The sequence below is a fragment of the Coturnix japonica genome, chromosome 18, assembly GCF_001577835.2.
Source record: "Coturnix japonica isolate 7356 chromosome 18, Coturnix japonica 2.1, whole genome shotgun sequence".
In the NCBI taxonomy this organism is placed as follows: domain Eukaryota; kingdom Metazoa; phylum Chordata; class Aves; order Galliformes; family Phasianidae; genus Coturnix; species Coturnix japonica.
This window is the reverse complement of record NC_029533.1, coordinates 951,942-971,075: the sequence shown is the minus strand read 5'-3', so window position 1 is coordinate 971,075 and position 19,134 is coordinate 951,942. Positions and strand designations below refer to the sequence as shown.

General features: G+C 47.1%; 1 protein-coding gene across 3 annotated transcripts in view; it reads right to left on the bottom strand.

The window, feature by feature from the left end:
• DNAH9 (dynein axonemal heavy chain 9) overlaps positions 1-19,134 on the bottom strand; it is a 158,611-nt gene that overhangs the window by 103,690 nt on the left and 35,787 nt on the right. For all 3 annotated transcript variants that reach the window (XM_015880078.2, XM_032448311.1, XM_015880079.2), the window contains 10 exons: positions 16,949-17,106; positions 15,547-15,685; positions 14,526-14,813; positions 12,858-13,068; positions 10,478-10,605; positions 9,871-9,979; positions 8,619-8,766; positions 6,541-6,715; positions 3,538-3,711; positions 2,672-2,879 (listed from right to left, as the gene is read on the bottom strand). In XM_015880078.2, the coding sequence (XP_015735564.2) occupies positions 2,672-2,879; positions 3,538-3,711; positions 6,541-6,715; positions 8,619-8,766; positions 9,871-9,979; positions 10,478-10,605; positions 12,858-13,068; positions 14,526-14,813; positions 15,547-15,685; positions 16,949-17,106 (1,738 nt within the window). The remainder of the gene's footprint in view (positions 1-2,671; positions 2,880-3,537; positions 3,712-6,540; positions 6,716-8,618; positions 8,767-9,870; positions 9,980-10,477; positions 10,606-12,857; positions 13,069-14,525; positions 14,814-15,546; positions 15,686-16,948; positions 17,107-19,134) is intronic.

Below are 19,134 nucleotides of genomic sequence, written 5' to 3'. Positions count from 1 at the left end.
CCCCTCCCAGAATACCCAAACCTCCCCACAGTTTAACAACACTCATGTCCAATGTCAGATTAGCCCTCAGATTTCAGTAGGGTCACGCATGAGCCAAGGAAAGGACATAAAGGAGAGTTCCTTGTTTCAGAACTTTGGAAGATATTAGTTGGTTTTAGCAGAAGGCTGAGGTCACACATACATTGTAAAACACGGGGAATAATTACAACACCAGGCCAGTATTTAATAAAAACCATTTCACCTTTCTGAACATAACATCAACATAGCTATTGGTTCCTTCAATTCTGAGCTACCTTTACTGGCTCAGCAAGTGGAAAACCAAACAGAAGCAGTTGTCTTCTGCTGGGTGCGATGGATTCTCTCCTATAGACTGACTTGGAGCAAATTCCATTCTATAGGGGCTCACTGCCACCAGTCCCAAGAGCAGAATTAGTTCCATTTACAAAGCCTGGGTTGTCAGCACATCTATGGTTGCACAACAAGCAGCAGTTCTTAGTAATTAGGCAAGACCTACAAATGCAAACAGGACTGCAAACTTTAATAAAAGTCTCCTTGTTTAGAATGCACATTTAATCCAATCATCACCACGTGCAGAAGTTATTAAGGGAGATTTACGCTCTGTTTTTTTCAAGCTATGAATTATATATGCTTTAAAGCACCATTTGTTCTGTTTTTTTCTTGCACTGCTCCTGTGCATCTCAGAGAGCTTTTCTTTCCCACTCCTCAAAATTCAGCCCATTCCTGGTTACAGACAGTTGCTGCACAAAGGAATGAAGGGAGATGAGAAAAATAATGCATCTTGCCTCAGCAGAGCATCCCCCCTTGAATAAAACCATAAGATTTGAGATTTCTGGTAGCAAGTTAAATCAAGTGTTTCAAATAAGCATTTAATTTAAATGTAATTAGCCCTTAATGAACATATAAAATCAGCCCTTTTTGAGGTTACACAAGTATTCAGGAGATTCATCACACTGAATCACAATTACTGGGGATCAAGCAACACGTTTGTGAAAGATGCATTTTAATTTGAAGCCATTTCCCACAGTAACAATAAGGGTCCACACCTCAGCCTTGGTGCTGCTGCATGCTTGAGCTGGAACCTGAAAGAAACGATCCCTGCAAATGGGACTTTGCAAGCATCACTCCTCTCCACGCTGCCTGCTGGTGGGGGTGGGACAGGCACCTTGTCTAAGAAACTGCTGGCTTGAAGGTTTGGCTCCTTTCTTTTTCTTCTTGTTTTTAAAGAAGGTTTAAAAAAAGCCCACAACAAAACTGCTTTGTATCCATGTTTTACAAATTTAAGAGGTGCCTGCTAGGGAAAAAAGCAGCCAACTGACAAACTGTACCAAAAGGGACAAATTAACTCTAACAAATGAGCGGTGGGGAAGCCTGCCGAGCAGCATAAATCATGCAGAAGGCTTACAGCCACATCTTCATCCCCGAGCAAGATGACTTGTTCCCCACTGCAGAGGAGGAATGTCCCCATCTCAGACTACAGCTGATGGCTGCAGCAAATAGGGACACTGCCAGGGTGTACAAAAGGCAGCACTGCTCTCAGTAGCTCAGCCCATCCAATGGCTCCAGGGCATCCCAGGGAGAGCCCAAAAAGGAAAGATGGGACCAGGCAGAGGGAGAAGGAGCTCTCTGCCATCACCACGCTCCTAACAATGTCTCAGTGATGCTTCAGGGATGGTGCTCTCATACAGGGCCAGGGGAGCAAAAGGACTTCAGGCCACATGGGTCACAACAGCAGAAGGTTTAGAGGAGTGATATAAAGGAACTGCTTTGCTTCATGGTGACCCTCAAGCACTCTTCAGTCCAAAGCAAGCTGGGTTGTTCCATTCTGTGTTAATAAAAGCACACAAATATAACTTTTTCTGTCTTTTTGGCAACTCAAGGTAAAAAAAGCATTCCCAAAATGGTCCACTCTGCAAGAATCTCCACCTTTCTCTTTGTTTCTGAAGAAACCACACAGCAAACTGACCTTGCCTTGGACCTCAGGGCTCTGAGCCCCTGTGCAGGCTGGGGGCAGACCTGCTTCATGGGGACACATTGTGCTGCAATGGGATGCAGAGGACAACACCAGCAGCAGGCAGCCCTGGCTCCCAGCCTTGCCTATCTGCCTTCACACCATCCTCCCTGGTAACTGGGATGCAATTCCTGTCATTGTATCCCAAAGACAGTTTGGATCCTAACCAAGAATCCTATCTCACTCTGCATGGCTTAAATGCGAGCATCTTAAAGACAAACCTCAAGTCAAGAACGAGCTGCATTCTGTGCAAAATAGCAGTGGATTTCAGCACAGCCCTGAACTGGAATCATTGGTGTTCTGAATTTAGATTCTCACGTTGGAAAACATCATCTCCCATGAAACCAGGAGCTGAGGGCTGCATATTGTCAGCATAGAGCACATAAATCAAACTAAACCTGTAGGAAACGAGGCAGCTCACCTATAGTTTCCCATCCAAGGCACAGTGTGTGTCCCACTCTGAAGCCTATGAGATTCCTGGACATCAGGTACCATGCTAGAGAATCTCATAGAATCATAGAACCACAGCATAGTTGGCTTCAAAGGGACCTCACAGCTCCCCATACTCTGCCCACATAAAAAGCCATCTGCCCACTGCCACCCCTCTGTTGATGCAGTTCTGTGCCTTGGCTGCTGCCTCACCTTGCAGCATGGCAGAGGTGGTGTAGTAGTTGAACGGGACCTTCTTCACCACATATGCATCTGTGTCCAGCGAGGAGAGTTTGTCCCCCACCAGCACAGACTTCCCAGTGCCTGCACTGCCCACCAGCATCACCGGGCGCTGGCGCTCCAGGAGCCGATCCATGAAGTACCGCAGCCGGACAGTCTCAGTTGTAGGCACAAGACAAGCCTGAGGGCAGGGGGAAATGAGAAGGTGAGCAGTTCTCACCACTGCCACAACCCCACAGCCACGCACCGGGGAGCAGAAAAACTGGGAGAGGTGGGAATGGATGAGGAGACTCCAGTTTGTAGACCACACCTGGAAGGGGAATGACACAGCTGCCAGCCATTAAAATTAAACTGTCTGTGCAGATGAAATCCTGACAGCTGGATGCTGGCAGCAGCATCTGGATCTCCCCACAAACACACATTGTGCTAAAATGGTTATGACTTTTTCAAGTCATCTGCTCACAGCAGCACTTCCAAAAGGAGAGGAAAGCATAGCTGGCAAATGCAGCTCTATCTGCAGACATGTTTTGCCTCATAAAAACATCTGTTTTGAGACAGGTGCAGAACAACAGCGTGGGGTCTCGGGGGTTTTGTCCCAACGTCACTCTGCTACCAGTGAGCTGCCACCAAACCCACCTCTCTGTACACAGGTTGTATGTGAAAGGCCAATGGAAGGTGATCTGCACAGTCCAAGCACCATAATGAAAACCAGATGATTCAGTTGTACCCCACGCAGAAAGGCATTCTTACTGAGAACTGCTTGATGTTTAATTACGCATCATCCCAATGCCTGCTTACAGTCACCAAATGCACGACCGACCTACAGAAGGCTCACAAACCTGTAATGGCACTTCTGGATCAAATTCAAACTGGGGGATCAGTTTAGACCAAGGCTCAAACTTCTTTGTTTCTGGATTGATGTAAAAGTCAAAGACAGTTCCCTGAGAGGGAAACTTAATAGTCTTGAATTCTGCCACCCACCACTTGCTGAACTCCACTCTGTAGTCCACAAGCTGTGAGACAAAAAGGGGAGAAATATGTTAATCTGGAGGAACTCACCAGTGCTGGAGAATGTTATCAGCCCCGGTCCCCCAAAGTGGGATTGGTGCTTCAAACATGTTCTACTGTATAATGGTCTTATTCTTTTTCCTATTATTAAGCTTAATTTTTCATTTCTTTCATTTCTTCTCATCTCTCCTATTTACTCACCTAAATAATTCATCCTCTGTGTTGATCACTCTCACAGCAGATAGATGGATCAATCTGAGAAAGAGCAATACGTGCCTGTGACTAAACAGACCGCTTGATTGATTTGCGGTGCCTGCTCCTTCCAACAGACAAGGACACAACATCTGTCTACACTGGTGGCCATGGTTAGTCAAAGCATGCATACTAAAGCTCCTCCTCATAAATCACAGCACTATTAATATCAGTTGCTGTCTTCTGGCTTCTTTTAAACCACGGTATTTTGGAGCAACAGGACTGTGCCAACACACCAAGGCAGCAGAAGGGACCGTGTGTCCTCGGTTCTGCTTCCTTCTTGTTCCTCGTTATGTCCTTGACTTTTACAAGAGCTTACTTCAGTGCTGGTTCAGGACTTGCAAAATGTGCTTATCTTCCTCCTCTGACACAGATCTCCTGTATGATGGCAGGCAAGTCTGCGTGCAGATCGGGGCTATTTCAGCCTTCTGCCTCAGGGAGGAGAGGCAGGGGAGAGGGGAAAGATGCTGTTATAAAAAGATGTCTGTGAAACACTGGATGCGAAATTTATCCAGTTTTAACATTACAGAGTCTTCCTGAGGCATCCGTGGCACTTTCCCCATTGCTATGCCACGTGTTTCCCAGGCCAGAAGCTGGGACTGCGAGAACATTGCCTCCGTGCTGATAGACCTCCATTAGGAAACAAGGGCTTGAATTACCACCAAACATCCTCTGTGAAGCTCCCTGAGCCATCACTCATCAAAAAGCCCAGAGGATCCTAAAACCAGCTTATTCCTATTCCTGATTTTGCATTCTCACACTATTCAGAGAAGGGGAATAACTGTAATTCTCCATTCTCCCATTGTCACAACCACTCAGTGCCAGCAGCAGAGCAGCCTTCAAGAGGAGGGACATAAAGCAGTGCTGGAAGCCTTCTCACAGTGCTGCCCTCACTCCTAAAGCCCAAGGTGCCTGCAGCTGCATGGGTTCCAGCCCCAGCCTCACTGCCAGGTCACCCTCCAGCTCAAACAGCTTCCTTAGTCACAACCCTGTACAGATTGCCACTGATCTCAGAGCCTTGAACAGGCAAATTCATCATCTGGTTTTGTACAGGGGCCCCACTGCCCACCACCACAAGCAGAGCGGTGAGAAGCCTTCCCAACTCTTTTCTCCTGACATTTCAGCAGCAAAAGGTCAACACGAAGGGCACCTTCAATGGAAAGCAATAAACAGATTTTATATTGGATCATTTTTCATCAGGCTTCCCCACGCTCGCATCACTGTATCCTTGCTCTCAGCTCTGACATTTACAGAGCATCAGAAGCAGCTCCACGCCAGGCATTGTCCCACAGGGACACTGTGTGCATCCTCCTGCAGCCCTCAAGAGGCTCTGGGAGCCCACCAGGCTCTGTTAGTGCAAAAATGGCTGCAACAGTGCCAGGGGTGCAGGAGCTGTGGGGTGGGGGATGTGGCACCCACTGGCCACACAGCTGTGCTCCAGTCTGCACTGCTGGAGCAAACACAGTATTTCCCTGTCTTTATTTTCTTTTTATTCCCCCCGCACTAAGGACTATTATTTCCCAACTATATTGAGGAAACTGAGGGGTGAAGGCTTCCACAAGGATCACAAAAAGCCATTCTTATCCAGCTCACACAGCACCAGGAGGCATGAGGGCTCTTGTAAGCACCAAGTCTGTCTTCAGTTGCTCATCACTTCCCAAAGCTCCTTGCCATGAAGCAAATGTGAGTAGTCCAGCAGGTGTTTCTGGCCTGTGGTAAGGCACACTGTTCCAAGCTGAGCCATGCAGCTGGGAAATGGGGAAGAACAAGGGGCCAGGGGGGAGAAAAAAGGCCCATTTATCATCTGCTTCCCTAGGGCAACTCTAGAAGAGATCCCTGCAAGTACCATGGTGTTCCCACACCAAAGCTCCCACCAAAGCCACTGTGTTCCAGCTCTACTTTGAGTACCAGGGTCTGAACAGAGAGTTTAAGTTGTGCGCTATCAGATGATGACCTTGAGAAAACTCAGTCTTACAATAGTACCACCACATGAGGGATCACACCCACCTCACCTAATGCAAACTGATGGATACAGAGGCTGACAGCTGCAATTAATCTATAGGATAGATGTACTGCGAAAAGCAGCATAGGGAGAAGTGCCCTGCCTTCCTCTGCCTCTCAGACAGGAGCGTACTTTGACTGTCAGAGACTGGTGATACGTGGCCTAATCAGCCCTCCTACCCCAAAATCTAACCCTGATCTCTAGGTCTACATGTGCAATCTGACTGCTGAAGGGCTGCTCAGCTGATACAACACCTGATAAACCACCCATAACCTTATCACATTAAATCTATCCACACATCTCCATAAATTAACTTTGTGTTTCTCCCCACTGAAACACGTCTGCATGAACAAACATCCCGTCATTGCTAAAACCCTCCACCCTCCCTCTCTGGTGCTATGAGATCTTTTACAAACTGAATATTCACATTTCAAGTTCATTACCATCTACGTGCAAGGTCCAGGAAACCAGCATTACTGATAGAGCACTACATTTTGGAAAGTGTTAAGGAAATGGAAAAAAAGGTAGGAAAAAAAAGAAACTTGCATAGAAGATTGATGAAGCAGCAGCTTCTCACTACCTGGTCTTGAAACATTGATCCACCAAAGGCCCAGACAGCAGCAAAGACAAAGTAAAGTTCATACAGCTCCTTGGGGCAGTCGGGAGGTGTGTTCTCCTCTGTCAGGAGGCACTCAAGGAGGTAACACAACATCTGAACCATGCTCTGCTCAGGAATGGGAATAATCTTCTTAAACCTAAGGGATGGAAATTGAAAGCACGGGAAATGTAATCAGGTCCAGCACTACAGCTGCTTGCAACACAGGAAGGCAAGCCTAGAAAGCCTCTTCTCAGCATAACAGCATTTTACTTCAGTGCATGTCGTATTCACGAGCACAGCAATAAAAGAGAACCCCCATTCTCCTCCCTGGACCTGCTGGCACCAGCACATACACAACTAATAACAGTAATCGGAAGTTTCAAGCATTTTAAAACTTTGATCCTCTTGAAAGAAGTAAAATGGAAGTCTTGCTAAAGGCAATGATTTCCTGCGAACACGGGGAGTTCAAAAGCGGTCAAATAGAGGAGTAATAAAATAAACCCTTTCATCTTGCCATTTTACATTCATTTAAGCTACACTTACAGAATTCCAAACTAATATTGTAGCAGAACCCAAGTCCTCCATAAGGTAATTATAGCTATTTGAAAGGTTGGTGCTACAATTTCTGAATTAAGCAAGCTACCAAAATACTCAGCTCAGGGCTGTCTGCAGCTGATCCTATGGATTTCACACTCTGACACAACAACGTTCAGCTGAATGGGAAGTGTCCACTGGATGTTGGATGTCCTCAGTCAGCTTCATCTCACAGGGAGCAGCTCCCTGCTGCTCCTACCCAACTCTAATTTCCAAAGGCAACTCTCTTCACTAATTCAGAACCTTCTGACATGTTCTCATTCTGAACAATAACACCAATGCTCAACCGTATCCTGCTATTTTTTGGTGGTGATGGTGGAGGCTTCTGTGTGCTTTTTTGTTCATTGGTTGGTTTCTAAAGGAAGGTGGAAGCAAGCAGAGGATGTGGGAAGCTTCCTTGTGGCCTTCCAATATTTGAAGGAAGCATATAAACAGGAGAAGAAATGACTGATCACAAGGGATAGTGATAGAACAAGGGGGAATGGTCTCAGAATGAGATAGGGCAGGTTTAGGTTGGATATCAGGAGGATGTTTTTCACTCAGAGGGTGGTGACGTACTGGAACAGGTTGCCCAAGGAGGCTGTGGATGCCCCATCCCTGCAGGCATTCAAGGCCAGGCTGGATGTGGCTCTGGGCAGCCTGGGCTGGTGGTTGGCGACCCTGCACATAGCAGGGGATTGGAGCTGGATGAGCACTGTGGGCCTTCACAACCCAGGTCATTCAGTGATTCTATGATTTGCTGGCACTCTGCCGACTCTCATCACATGAGGATTAAGAGAGCTCTCTCCATTGATCACTGAGCAACAACCACAGAACTTCTCTGTGTGCCCCACCTGGGAACTAACTCAGCCCAGGAAAGATCAGGGCCCTTCCAGAACTGCAAGTTCATATGCATTGGACAGCTGTCCAACTGAGAAATACATCCAGGTTGGATGTCTGTACAGACTGATTCCATTTAATTCAAATGCATTGGAAAAAGAAATTGAAGAGAAAACTGCCTCAAGAGCAATCCTACCCTCTCTCACAAACATGGGAAAAAAAGAAGGAAGAAGGAAAAAGGAGATCTGATGTCTCAACCACCAACACTGCAGACTGAAAACTATTCTTTAGCAGTAGTCTAAAATCTACTCTACTGAAAAACAACTTATGGGGTGGGCCCAGGTTCAACCTGACACTTCAAGAGACTGAGAAGGTTTTGTCTTTAGGACCTCCTGGATTTACTTTCCAAGAGATGCACAAGAAGTACAGGCGCAATCAGATGAAAACCAGATCTATCAACAAAGGAAGGCAGGAGTGTTGCCTTGCTTCACTGTTTCTTTGTGGTTAAGCCAGTGGTGCTCAAAGCTCTTAAGGGGAAGGAGGAAATTTCTCCCCTCTACTGCTACATCTTCCCAGCCCCAGCACAGCCAGTGTGGGGGCTGAGCATGTCCTCCTGCCCTTGGGGAAACAGTCACTGCAGATGGTACCTTGTCCTCAGGGTGTCCAGGCAAGGTGGCAGGTACTTATCAAACAGAATGGTCAAGTTGGCTCTTTCTGACTGGATTTCTCTCTTGTCAATCCAGCTGCTCACTGGAGGATTCCAGCCCAAATCTGCTGAGTTGATGTACAGGATCCCTTTAGGGTGAGAAGAAAGATACTGAGGACACAGCAGAGACCACTCTTGGCCATTTGCAGAATTGCTCAGCAACTTTCACACAACCAGCAACACCTGGATGTCCCATTACACACCCCATCATAGAGGGTATCCACAGCTCAGGCACTGCTCTGCCTTCCATCCCCATCACTGTAACACCAATAGGCAGAAGCTGGCAGAAAGGGCTGAGGAGCTGTGCAGCTCTGGGCAGGGTGTGCCATGTAGGCTCCTCAACACCAACACAGTCCAGCATGGAGCCTTGTGGGAGAGCCATCAACAGGAAGGGTTAACAGAAGCTTGATATCTGGTAGACAAAAATCTTAACTGCACCAGCAGCGAGCACTTGCAGCCCAGAACGCCAAGAATACCCTGGGCTGCATCAACAGAGAGCTGCCAGTGGGCAGAGATGGGATTGCCTCCCTCTGCTCTGCCCTCATGAGGCTCCATCTGGTGCACTGTGTCCAGGTCTGGGACCCCCAACACACAAAAGACAAGGAGCTGTTGGAGTGGGTCCAAAGAAGGGGCAAGATGATGCTCTGAGGGCTGGAGCACCTCTGTTATGAAGAAAGGCTGAGGGAGCTGGGGTTACTCATCCTGGAGAAGAGAAGGCTCCGGGGAATCCCCACTGCAGCCTTCCAGTACCTAAAAGGGCCTACAGGAAAGCTGGAGACAGACTCTGTGCCAGGAAACATGGTTATGTGGTAAGAGGGAATTATGTAGATCTAAAGAGGGGAGATTCAGGTCAGATGTGAGGAGGAAGTTCTCTACCCCAAGGGTGGTGAGGCCCTGGCACTGCTGCCAAGAGAAGTGTGGGTACCCCATCCCTGGAGGTGCCCAAGGCCATGGATGGGCCCTGGGCCGCCTGAGCTTGGGGGGAGGGTGGGCAGCCAGCCCACAATACAGGGTGGGACTGGATGGGCTTTAAGGTCCCTTTCAACGTAAACCATTCCATATACTCTGCCCATCAAAGCAAACGTGATCCCAAGTTAGGAACTTCCACCAAGGTCCAACAAAAGTCTGGTGGATGGCACTGGATCCCCATTTGCCCCTTCAACACCCTGGGGTGAGGTCAGACCAAGACTCACCCGCTCTGGACACAGTCGCTGGGGTGGCTGTGCGCAAGTGGCTGATCTCAAAGACCAATCGCATCGTTGGGTTCAGGGGGATTCTCTCATTGCTTGCCAGGGTCAGCACCTGCATACGGCACACAGAGCAGCAGCACAATTCTGGGGTTAGCGCATCCCCAGGAACAGGACTGACACGCGCTCAGTACATTGCACTCAAAAGCTTGGCTGCTGTCAGATGGGTTCCTCCAAGCACAGCAACTGATTTCTACCAGGTAGTGGAATGATCCCTCTCTTCCACGACCCAGAATGAACAGCACACCCTCAGGGTGAGAGAAAAGGTGCATAGTTATGCCCTATTCTGTTTTTAAAGGGTCTGCATTTATTGTAAGGACATCTGTGGTTACCCATGATTCCAGATTCCCAAGAAAGGGAAATTCCCATCAAAGCATGTTATTTTCCTCACACATCATTTTCTTCATGTAACATTGTTTGGCAGAGCTGAAAAAAAATACTGTCACAACTGTATTACTCAAGGAGGCATTACTTTCATGTATGCATTTTCTCCCACATTGAACCACACCGTGCAGTTCAAGGAATGACTTCTTCTTTAATTTATATTAATTACCTTATTATCATCCATCACTGTATTAAGAGACTCAATCCACATCGGATCAATATCTCCATCTAGTACCATCCACTTGGGGCCGTCATGTGTGATGTTGGCCAGCTCTCGCATGATTGATGAAAACAGCCCTGGGAAGATGACATGAATATCCTGATGAACAAATCCGCCACCTGCTCTATTTTCTGTAGCATCTTGCTAAAAATTATCATAATTAATGCTTTCATCTTAAGCATTCAGAACACTGCACACCTGTACATGTTTTAAGTCATAAATACTTCCGTATCATGATATGGGTCTAGTCTGCTTTGAAGGAATCATTATGTTATCAGTCAGCATCACTTGAAAATGACTGCAGACCTACACACAAGCTTCATTCCCACTGAGAATATGAGGTATGAGAAGTGAAGAAGAGATGTTGAGAGGCAAAAGAAAGCATGAATTACACAATGAAGGGAAAATCAGTCAAATCTGCCTTGGAATTTCTTATAAGTGTTGGGTTTTTGGGGGTTGTTTTTTTTTTGGCTCAAAGTATTTCAGGGAAATCAAGACGCATTAAACACTGGGTCATGGCTTTAGTGAGATTGAGGGGAGAACAAGCACAGGATGGCATTGAATGACAGAACAAAATGTCAGTAAAATCAAGGAGACGGAGAGGATGCAGTGTCTCAAGGGGAGTAAATAATGAATGTTAAGAAGAGCAAGGAGGCTGGGAACAGAGCAGCAGTACTGCAGAGCAAATGGAAACTCCGCGAAACCACAGCTCTGTTCTACTCATGGAAACACCAAGGGAGGTGCTGGTCTCCATGAAAAAACAGCAGGCAAACATGAAAGGAAAACAAAGCATCTCTCCTGATGAATTGTTAACAAATTCTTTTCTCCAGGACAAGTTATTTCTTTGTGACCCACACCAGAAATGGATGGTGACATTACATGACTGAAAGCAAAGCTTGCACGCAGCAAATGCAGAAGAGTTCACCTGATGTGGGTATCTCATTCTGAGATTAAGTCACAAAAGGGCACTCTGCCGGCTTTGCCTCTGTGCAGCCCCTCACATGTTGAACACGTGCCATTCAAACTGCCTCTGAATCCGCTCCAAGATCATTAGTATCTAAAATATCGACTGTCTCAGAGCATCAATGCTTTCCTCTTATGTTCTGTGACAGCAGCATGGAGAAAAGTGCCTCTCTCCTAACCTTGTGCATCCACACCACAGAGCTGTCGTGAGGCTTAAAAAAGGAGCTTGATTTTCTAAAGCACCCTTTTAGAACTCCCTCATGGGACCTTCTACCATCCAACACATACAGCCTTTTCAGCTCTTGGTAATGAACAGTGATGGGACGACAGCATCACCTCTTGTTGGACTGTGGGAAAAATCTCCTTGCTGATATTTAGCCAAAAGAAACAAATTATTTAAGGAATGGCCAACATAAAAAATGTTTGCCTTTAAATCTCAGGACAGAATCACCTATGCTCCCTTGAAACATTGCAGGCCAGGCAAGACAGAGTGCATGCCTTTACCACATCCCCTCTGCTGCTGCTCTGTGCCACCTGCAGCCCTTCATCTGCTGCTGCAGCCTCCTGCACAGCTCTGCCTGTGTCCCACGCTGCCCTGCCTCACTTTTCATTTAGGGTCTTTAATTACAATTAAATGAAATGAACCCTGACATCAGAGCAAAGCAGGGGATCGAGAGGGGTCTGTGGCAGGTGACAGTTTGTCTCTTTATCTTTGATGAGATTCTGGCCAGGAATGACTCATGGCAATGCCTTTCTCCCAAACCAGCTTGCAAACATAAATCAAAACTGCATTTCTGCATTAAACACAAGCAAGGAGTTGACTGTGACCTTTCAGCTAGTTTTCAACACATGGCTTACTTTCCTCGGGAGTGATGAGGACTGACAGACTGGCAAGTGCTGGTGTACTGCAGAGATCAGGCAGTGACTCAGTGGAAAAGGCTGTGGTGGAAAAGCATCACTTTCAGGGCTGATGTGTGTGTTCTACCAGCAGTGGAAACCCATGGCTGGCAGATGCTGAGGGGCCTCAGCACACATCTCTTTTGTCACTGGTCCAGCCCACTCCAGCTCATCTGTCCCATTTAGCATCTGGTAATTGCTGGTCTTAAGGGATGTGACACTTATTCTCAAGGTATTAGCATAAAGCAGGCTTATGTTACATTTTCCATCTGAAAATCAAATAGCTAACACATCCTATAAATCCTGTTGACCACATGCTCTCATGTGGGTGTGAGCAGCAGACAAGCACCAGGCTTTGCAACCTGCACACAAAGTGTCCTCCTGGGTTGATCAAGAAGTTCATAAAAAAATAACCCTTCTTTATCAGGAGAAAATCAGGCCTTCTTTTTCAGGGAGAAAATACACTTACCGTCCTTCCATTCTCTCGTTGCTGGGTTTATGATGCCAAAAAGCTCATCGTTGGTGACTGCCTTGGGGTTGAGGTCTGTCCAGACAGGCCGTCGTTTCATTATCTGGTAAGTCCTATTCAGAGACCTCATCACCTGCGACTTGCCCGTGCCGGCATTTCCCACCACAAAGACAGAGTGCCGTACTGTCAGCAGCTCCTCCAGCTGCACCACCTGAAAAAAGCATGCCCAAATTTCAGACAGCGATGACATATTGAAGTTCAGATCTACACAGCAGCTTCTGCTCAGCCTTTTCTTTAGAAAGATGTGACCAAGATATGCAAATGGATTTGGCTCAAGTCTGATCCAGCCACTCTGATCATGATGGCTGAGAACCTCAGACTGTACATAAACCCCCAGCACTATTTCACCTGACCAATCTGGTGGCCTCCTATGATGAAATGACAGAATCAGTAGACAAAGGAAGAGCAACTGATGTCATCTACCCGGATTTCTGTAGGGCCTTATCTATGATGCCACACCACATTCTTATTAGTAAATCGGAGAAGATTTGAACTTCTTGGACTACTCAGTGGATAAGGAATTGGTTGGATGGTCACAGCCAGAGGGTTGTGGTCAGCAGGTCGGTCTAGGCGCAGGTCAGTGATGAGTAGTGTCTCTCGGGGGCCAGTCTTGGGACTAGTGCTCTTCAGCATCTTTATCAAAGACACACACAATAGGACTGAGTGCAACCTCAGCAGTTTGCTGATGACACCAAGCTGAGTGGTGCAGTTGATACCATAGAAGGAAGGGATGCCATCCAGAGGGACCTGGCTTGAGAACTGGGCCAACTGTACCCTGGGCTGCATCAACAGGGAGGTGCCAGTGGGCAGGGAGAGGACTGTTCCCCCTGCTCTGCCCTCATGAGGCTCCATTTGGAGCACTGTGTCCAACCCTGGGGCCATCAGGAAAAGAAAGATGAGGAGCTGTTGGAGTGGATCCAGAGGAGGCACACAAAGATCACCAGAGGGCTCCAATAATCTCCTACAAAGAAAGGCTGAGGAGCTGGGCTTGTTCAGCCTGGGGAACAGAAGACACTAGGGGCAGATCCTCCAATACTTGTAAAAAGGGCAGAGAATGACTTTTTACAGTCAGATAGTGATAGGACAAGGAGGAATGGCTTTGAATAAGAGAGGGGAGATTTTAAGTTAGTCATCAGGAAGAAATTGCTTACTAAGAGGATGGTGAGGCCCTGGCAGTGCTGCTCAGAGAGCTGTGGGTGCCCCATCCCTGGAGGTGCCCAAGACCAAAGATGGGCCCTGGGCAGCCTGAGCTGGTGAGGGGCAGCCAGCAAGGGCATGGAGATGGGACTACAAGATCTTCAAGGTTCCTTACAGCCCAAGCCCTTCTATGATTTTGTGATTTATACCTTATAGCTGTTGGCTGGCAAAGCTCAGCTCTTCAGGGGCCTTGCTTTCATCAAGCAACAACGGTTGGCCCCTTGTAAACTCAGGGATTGAGTCAGTGCTGTTCTGCACAACTGCGTCAGAACTAGCACAACAAACTGTCTCCTCCACCAAGGTCAGACTGAAAGGGGAATATTGCACAGAGCTGCCTCTGTGAAAGCAAAAATGGTTGAGGAAAACCATAATTTGATGGCTATGTAGGCACAACAGATGATTTGGTCTTACTTTGAGCACAAAGTTGTCCTCAGCCTGCAGCCGGAGGTCCAACACAGCCTGCCTCACAAATGACTCAAAGTTCAAGTCACGCTTCCGAGGCACATCCAACGCAGGGAAGAGGTCCCCAATCAGCCCCATGAACACCGGTACATCATCAGTCACTATCTTGGGGATGTTGAAGTCACGAAGAGAACGCATCAGAACCTGGTCTTCAGGTCGCCCTGGGTCATCTCTCTTGAGGGAACCAGCAACAACCAGTACTGACTTGATAGCACGCAAGCCCCAGTCATAGTGATCCTATGCAGGAGAAAAAGGAGGAATGAATTTATGTTTAGACACCCTACTGCCACGTAGGGGGAAGAACTAGCAGCTCTGAACAGCCAGACAAGCCAGCAACAGAAATATGTCCAATTATGATATTTGCATTGTGACCAGAGGCCTCATCCAGACTGAGCTACCTGGTTTCTTTTTCAGCAGATATGATTATTTTGAAGGACAGTAATAAAGACTCAGACAATTCAGCTGTGTCTACTACCATGTGGACTCAAAGCGGGAAGTACAACAGCAACAGGACTTGCACTAAACAAGACCTAAGCAATTTGTTTCACCTAAATAATAATGCAGCTAAAGCAAGGCCAGCCCAGCCCAGACCTGCACAAGTTATCAAAGTGAAAGTTAGTGCATTATGAGGTTCCAAACACCCAGGTTTCTCCACTACAGGGTTACCATATGTAGCATTTTGACATGTTACAGCTCAGAAGCAGCACTGAGCTATAAGGGCATTGCTGGAAAAGGATCACAAAGACGTATGAGAGGAGCTCTCAAGCCAAGAAGTAACTTCTTATGCTCCTACTTTATTCACACCCTTTAGACAGTCCAAGACCCCACTCAACCTCCAGCACAATTGCAGCCGCTAAAGAAAAGCTGGGAAGCTTCAGTCATGGAGCTGAAATGGCAAAGCATTGTGTTCTAAGCAACTGTTGGGATCAAGGTACTCCACTGCTCTGTGCAGCCATGGAAGTGGGCTCACCTGCTTGGACAAGAGCTCCTTGCAGAGCTGGTACAGAGTGATGAACTTCCTGGCTAATGCACGGGCCTCAATGAAGCCCTCAGCCACCAGCATGATTTCACAGATCAGCTCAAAGTCTGGCACAACCATCGCACATGGCCTAGAAGGACAGGAGAGAAAAGAGCAAAACCTTTCACTACAGGTCTAATAAAGAGGGGACAGGCACAGTCTGCTGCTGGTATTAGTACAGACTAGGATTGAATTCAGAGGATGTACATAAAACAAAAAGCCTATGCTACCAGCTGTCCTGATCACAGCAGGGCACTGGAACTAGATGATCTTTAAGGTCCCTTATAACTCAACTTGTTCTATGATTGTATACCGCAGCTTATGCAATCTCAAAGACACAGAAGCTGCCTGTGCATCTCTTCCAGAGTTTATCCAATCTCTGTCCTGAGCTGAAACATGAGCCTGTGTTTAAGCTCACCTAAAAACATCTATGCCATCACTGATGGGGGGAGGGGGAAATCAGAGTCTTCCTATGAAAATATCATTGTTGAAATCTCCTTTCTACAATGGTTTGTTTCCAGGCAATAATCTTACCCTGATGGATAGGAGAGCAGATGCTAAATCTGCTGAATCAGCAATAGTGAATGCTGCGTGATACTTAGGAAAGGATAATACTGGTGGCTTGGTGCAGGAACATGCAGACAGACATAGACTTGGGCTTCTCCCCCACCTTCTGCAGCGTCTTAGCACTGTGCTGAAAAAAGGACAGGCCCTCCTGCTGCAGGTAGTGCTGGTGTGGGAGTGGAAGGAAAGGGAGCTGGGGGTGGGAGCCCTGTGTGTGCCCACTAACCCCATGTTCAGGTGATGTGTCAGAGGAAAAACGGCTGTCCAAAGTCATGGAGATGTGTGATAATGAAGCAAGTGGGATAATAAATCCCAAAGCTGAGCAGATAGAGGTTGAAGTTGTGTATCTGAGACAAATGCTCCACAGGAAAGTGAGAGGGAAGGAGATCACAGAATGGCTTGGGTCAGAAGGGACCCCAAGGACCATCAAGTTCCAACCCCCAAGTCCTGCTCTGTCTAGCTGAAGAACCAAGGCTGTACTATACTGTAAATGAGGCAGAAGGCAGCAACAGCCTGTGTTTGCTGAGAGTGAGGAGTCAGTCTGCAGCTTTAATAAGGCAGTGGATTTGCAATGCTATCTTCCAGAACTACTCCTGTGAGACAGGTCATGCACTGACTTCACCAACACAAGGCACACAGCTCGTTTTCCCTGCCTCTATAATTTCTGGTACTGGCAGAAAGCTGTGATCCTCCAATGCATTTTCTCCAAGAAGACCAAGTCAAGCCTAGATATCCCAATAGACCATTCCTGTCAGCCTCACACAGGTCACAAAACCCAACATGGACTCACCTGAAGAGAGCTTTTAAATTCTCCGGTAGCTCAGTTCGTCCTGCATAACCAGGGTTCATGGTGATGAAAATTCCCACTGAAGGTACCAAGTTGATTTCTTCTCCAAGAAAACTGAAGGATTTCTTCTTCTCCCGTATCGCATCCTGTACACTCTTCACCTAGGAACCGAGGCAAAATGTTAGTATTGGTGCTTGGTGCCAAAAATCACACTGGACAACGATGCTACATCCCCTTCCCCTGGTCCCATGATAGACAGGGCTCACCACCAGGTGGGTTTTATTGCTGCTGTTTCATTTTTATTAACCATATAAATCCTTATATAGCATCTGGAGTACACCTGTGTACCAGCATCAATCTTCCATCACAGCTAGGCTCTGACAAAGCAGAGAACAGAGCTGAAGGGACTGGGACGCGGGCAAAGGAGATGAGAAGAATCTGCACTATTTCTCCATAAGAGCAATGGGTCTGCAAGAGCTGCCCAGGAGCAGGAAACTGCCCCAAAACTTATCACTTATTAAGATTCTGGGATATTAGATACTTAATTTAAACCAAAATCACCAGGCAGAAGCTGCAAGGCCTCCCCTGCCACCTTCACTCACTAATATTACATTGTCCTTTACATTTGTCTGATGGCATCTTTGTCCTTCTCATTGCCTGGGTTCCAAAGAGACTCAGTTTATTAAAGACAGATCATCTCTTCGCAAACAGAACTTAAGCAAGGGAGAAATCTATTTTCACTGCTCTAACCTTACCGCTGTTTGCCGTCTTAAAGTTAAGCAATTAATCGAATATTTTCCTGCAAGGGACCATATCGACGTTAGCTGCATGACTAAGACAGCCAATTAAACATCGCCATGGTTACACTCCTAATAGCAGCGAGCGATAGAATGACAGCTGTGCTGCTTTCCTCAGACACGGCGCTCCAGCCAGGAGCAGAGAATCATTAGCAGTTGAGTCATATCTGGGCTCCTTTTGTTCAGCTTCCCCTTTTATTTTAAGATCCTCAAAGACTTTTTTTTTTTCAATGACAACTTTCAACTGGAATCTGATGGAAGAGAAAATGAGGGAAAGACACATAAACGCCTGCACTCGCCCAGGGCTTCTTTGGGATGTCACATAAGGTACCAATTAGGACTTAGAGGGAGATGAGAAGAGTGAGGAGTCCATGGATGGGTTCAGAACATCCCTGACTGAAACATCTACAAGAGTGTAGAAATTTCTGGGCTCCAGACATTTCTTCCTACAAAACTGAGCCCAAAAGAGAACCTAAGAAGAACCCCATGCCTCCATCAAACACTGGGAATCTAACACCCTGCACTCAACTGACACTTGGGTGCAGAAGAACTTGAATCCTTCAGCTTCCCAGTTTTCCACAATGAAGTTCCCCAAGGCTCAAAATTTTTAGTGTCAGAACTGCTTCATCCTGGTCTATGCAGCTGGGCACCCACACTCCACCCAAATGCTCGGGGTAGTTGGAAGCTATGGGTTCCCTATCCCACGTATATCCCTTGTGCTTTCAGAGGACACCAACGTGACTGAAGATCTGGAGAACATCCAGACACAGCTCAAGGTAATTCCAAGTTAACTCCAGACTCCTCCACTAGCCATTAAGAGGAGGGGAAGTGCCAGATTACACATAAGCACAAATGAACAGGGCTCCATAGCATGACTGGGGCGGGGGTCCTCATTACCAGCCCCTCTCTCAGAGGGCTGGTCCCATACATTACATGGGACTCACTGATCTCAGAATCATTTGAGTAGGAAAGAACCCTTAAGGGTCATCTAGTCCAACCCCCCTGCAATGAACAGGGACACCCACAGCTCCACCAGGCTGTTCAGAGCCTGCTCCAGCCTGACCTTCAGTGTCTCTACTGAACACATAAACCAACAAGGAGATGAGAAATCATCCTATAGGGAAAAGAGCTGCACACAGTCAGTCACAGCTCAAATAACCTCCCCAAGCTTTAGTTCCATGCTGTCTGTGTATCCCAGGCAAGTACACCAAACAAGGCTGCAGGTGGGCAGAGGTTCCAGTGCCATCAAGCTGCACCATGGGGCTGCAGGCTTTCCTCCCAGGAACTGCACCTGCTCTGCTGGGATTGTCCCTCTTTACAGACACTGAGACTAAATCCACATCCACGTGAAAACCAAAAGAAGGGAAAAAAGTCTGCATGGGATTGGTGACA